This window comes from Beauveria bassiana, assembly GCF_000280675.1.
Source record: "Beauveria bassiana ARSEF 2860 unplaced genomic scaffold BBA_S00104, whole genome shotgun sequence".
Taxonomy (NCBI): domain Eukaryota; kingdom Fungi; phylum Ascomycota; class Sordariomycetes; order Hypocreales; family Cordycipitaceae; genus Beauveria; species Beauveria bassiana.
In genome coordinates, this window is record NW_007930939.1 from 17104 (window position 1) to 20026 (window position 2923).

The 2923-nt window shown below is 57.1% G+C and overlaps 1 protein-coding gene across 1 annotated transcript; it reads right to left on the reverse strand.

Moving 5' to 3' along the window:
• Positions 1-330: 330 nt before the first annotated feature.
• Positions 331-1845, reverse strand: BBA_10235 (uncharacterized protein; the record flags this gene model as incomplete). The annotated part of the gene is made up of 2 exons (XM_008605332.1): positions 331-489; positions 622-1845. 2 exons carry the CDS (start codon positions 1843-1845, stop codon positions 331-333), a joined length of 1383 nt encoding a protein of 460 aa, XP_008603554.1.
• Between the last annotated feature and the right edge of the window lie 1078 nt (positions 1846-2923).

A 2923-nucleotide genomic window follows, 5' to 3' on the forward strand; every position in this document is an offset into this window, starting at 1 on the left:
GCGCAACTTGTTGTGGGAGAATGATGGCAACTCGTGAATTGATTTATACTCTAGCATCATCGTCCAAGGACACACTGGCAGCTTAGTCCATCTATTCGTGACGAGTCTGTTATCTGCACCCAATCAAGAATGACAGTGCACCTGTAGACTGAATAATACAGTATCAAATTAGGAAAAATATAGTAAGCTCGACTCTAGCATTTCAAAGTCGAGACCGAATGTACACGCATGCTAAGGAGTATCATTATAATATTTACAGCTGAAAAGCGGCTAACGTGCTGGCTGTCGAGCTATTGTCCAACCTGCCCAACTGTACAGCAACCGTATAACTCACGCCCAGTTCTCCACGGCGCGCGTCAGCAGATCCGTGACCCACGGCGTGAACGTCTCTTCAACCCAGCGCCCCAGCGCCGCGATAGATGCCTGCAGCTGGTAAATGCCCAAAATGTTGTTTGTGTTGCCGATGCGGCAGTCATCATCAAGCACGCGCTAAGAGTAGATTAGTCAGTTTGCACACTCCACACATGACAAGTCGGGTGTGGAAAGAGGGAGCGAAGAGCGAAGCGTAGTCGCACATTCTACGGCCACGCTCGAGCGGAGCGAAGTGAAGGAAAAACTTACAATATGCGTACCGTCGTCCACTACATAGAGCACCGACCACACGCCGCCGATAACCTGAATCACCGGCAGCGTCAACAGCCTCTCCTCGATTCCGGCCTTCGACGCCACGGTGCGTATGCGCTCGTGCCAGGCCGCGACCCAGATACCCAGCTGCACATTGGCGCTGTCCTGTGTGGCTGACGTGGTTTTAGTCTCGATGAAGACGGGCGCAGGCTGCGCGCGCAGCGGCTCATAGCGCGTCTGGTTGATCGACTGCCTCTCCCAAGGCTCGCTTCCGAGGAAGCGGTCAATCAGCGCCTGCAGGGCGTCCGAGGGGCGGAGTACCAGTGCGTAGTCGACCATCTTATGGACCGACGTTGTCATGGCAGCGCCACGGCGTATTGGCGTGGCAAGTCCGCTGCGCCCCGATACGCTGCTGCCAGCGGCGCTGGTTTCTGATGACGGCAGCGGAACCTGCTCGCCCGAGGCCAGCAGCGGGCGAAAGGCGGGCATGATTTGCGCCGAAGTAATGGGCTCGACCTCGAGATGAGGCATGTGCAGGGTGGCGTGCTCGAGGAGGGGCGTGTGGACGAGGTTGTTCCAACCGGCTTCGGACCGGTGCTTGTTGGCCGAGGCAATCGACTTGTCGACGATGCGGCGAAGCTGCTCGTGGTTGTGCAGGGCCGCGGCGTATTCGGCGGCGGCGGCGCTCGCCGGTTGTGTCTCGTCGGACCATGTGTGTCGCCGGATCCGCGGGTCGTTTTGAAAGTCCGGGTGCGACCGCAGAACCGCCGGCAGCAGCGCCTCTCCAGCCTCGACAGCGGACAGCGCCTCGAGAAGTGGTCGGGCGTCATCGGGCATGGCGGCCCCGAGCGTCTGCTTCTTGATAAACTGGATGGGTACAGCGAGGCCGAGCAAGCTCTCTGTCTTCAGGAAGCGCTTGGTGGGTGAGGTGCTTCGGGCGCGTGGAGCCGCATCCGAGTGCGACGTCTCGCTCGAGGGCCGCGCAGAAAAGGCTGGCCTGCTGGCGAGCGCGGCTGGGAATGAAGACGCCGACCTCGTGGAGCTCCCCGCGGCAGCGCTCATCTGTGGTGGGCGCACGGGCGTCTTATCGAGGTCAAAGAAGGCGATTTCGTCGTCGGCGTGGTAGCCCGTTCGTGCGCATTTCGAGGGACTCGGCGTGTCGGGTTGTGCATCTGCCATGGCGACGTCGTTGATCCAAGCCTCGACGACGAAGCTGCCCATCTCAGATGGCGGGGTGGGGTCCTTCTTTGTCAGCAATTTCGTCCGTCAAGATTGCCGTGCACGGCTGAGACAGATATTGAAAATGGGCGTCCCAGATCAAAGGCTCATGACTGCAGGTTTTTGAATGCAGATTGTGGTGTTTGTCCTGATGCTCTCTCTTACGGTTGCTGGTGGCAACGTCGGTCTTTATGTGGGTCAGGTACATACAGCTAACCCAGCTAACAAGCACTGTGGCTAATTTGAGTTCATAGACTAAACCAAATACAGCACAAATAACCATTAGGCAAGAGCTATGTATAGATAGAATCTAGGAATATAAGTCTACATATAGCCGAAAGAAATTGCCTGTAAAAGACACTCAAGGCCCTTCTAGGCAAAAATAGTGATCTCTTATCGGCCGATCGCCAGAGCCAAGGGGAGGTCACATGATGGGCCGTTCGTCGTCCGCTCGGCAAGCTGGCAGCACTCATGTTCCCTAAGATCCCTTGCCCCTTTCCAGCCACCCAAAGCAACCTGCCATGATGACGCGCCGTCTGCTTTCCGGTCCCATCACCATCACCGATGCCAAAGCTCGGGCGGCAACGTCCTTCACGCTCTGCAATATCCGCCACAAAGGAACGCCTTTTACGGGCTCATAGAGGGCCATCGGGGTCCTTGGCTGAGGTTGACGCACGCCACCTCGGCACCAAATCAACTTGATGATAAGCTGAACTGCGCGGCCCGCAACATGTGCATGGCTGCAAGAACTGCCACTCTGGTCTCATACCAGGGCTTTGCGGATTTGGCCTATCTACGAAACCAAGGTACGTGTCTCGGCTTGTACCTGGCCACCCACCGCTGGCTATCCCGTGTGGTTCACAAATCTTGACCTCCTTCCCGGGTGGTCGCGCCGCTTACGACGTGTTCGACCATTCCTGTTCGCTGCTTTCGCCTCCGACAACCCCCATACGTCTATCACTCCTCGAGCCGATTCGCTACCTTTGATATTGGGCACCTCATCATCGAAACGATTACGGTGAACCGTGGGGAGATGCTTTCGAAATCTTGGGACGACAATCGCGGAATCATTCACCTCCGG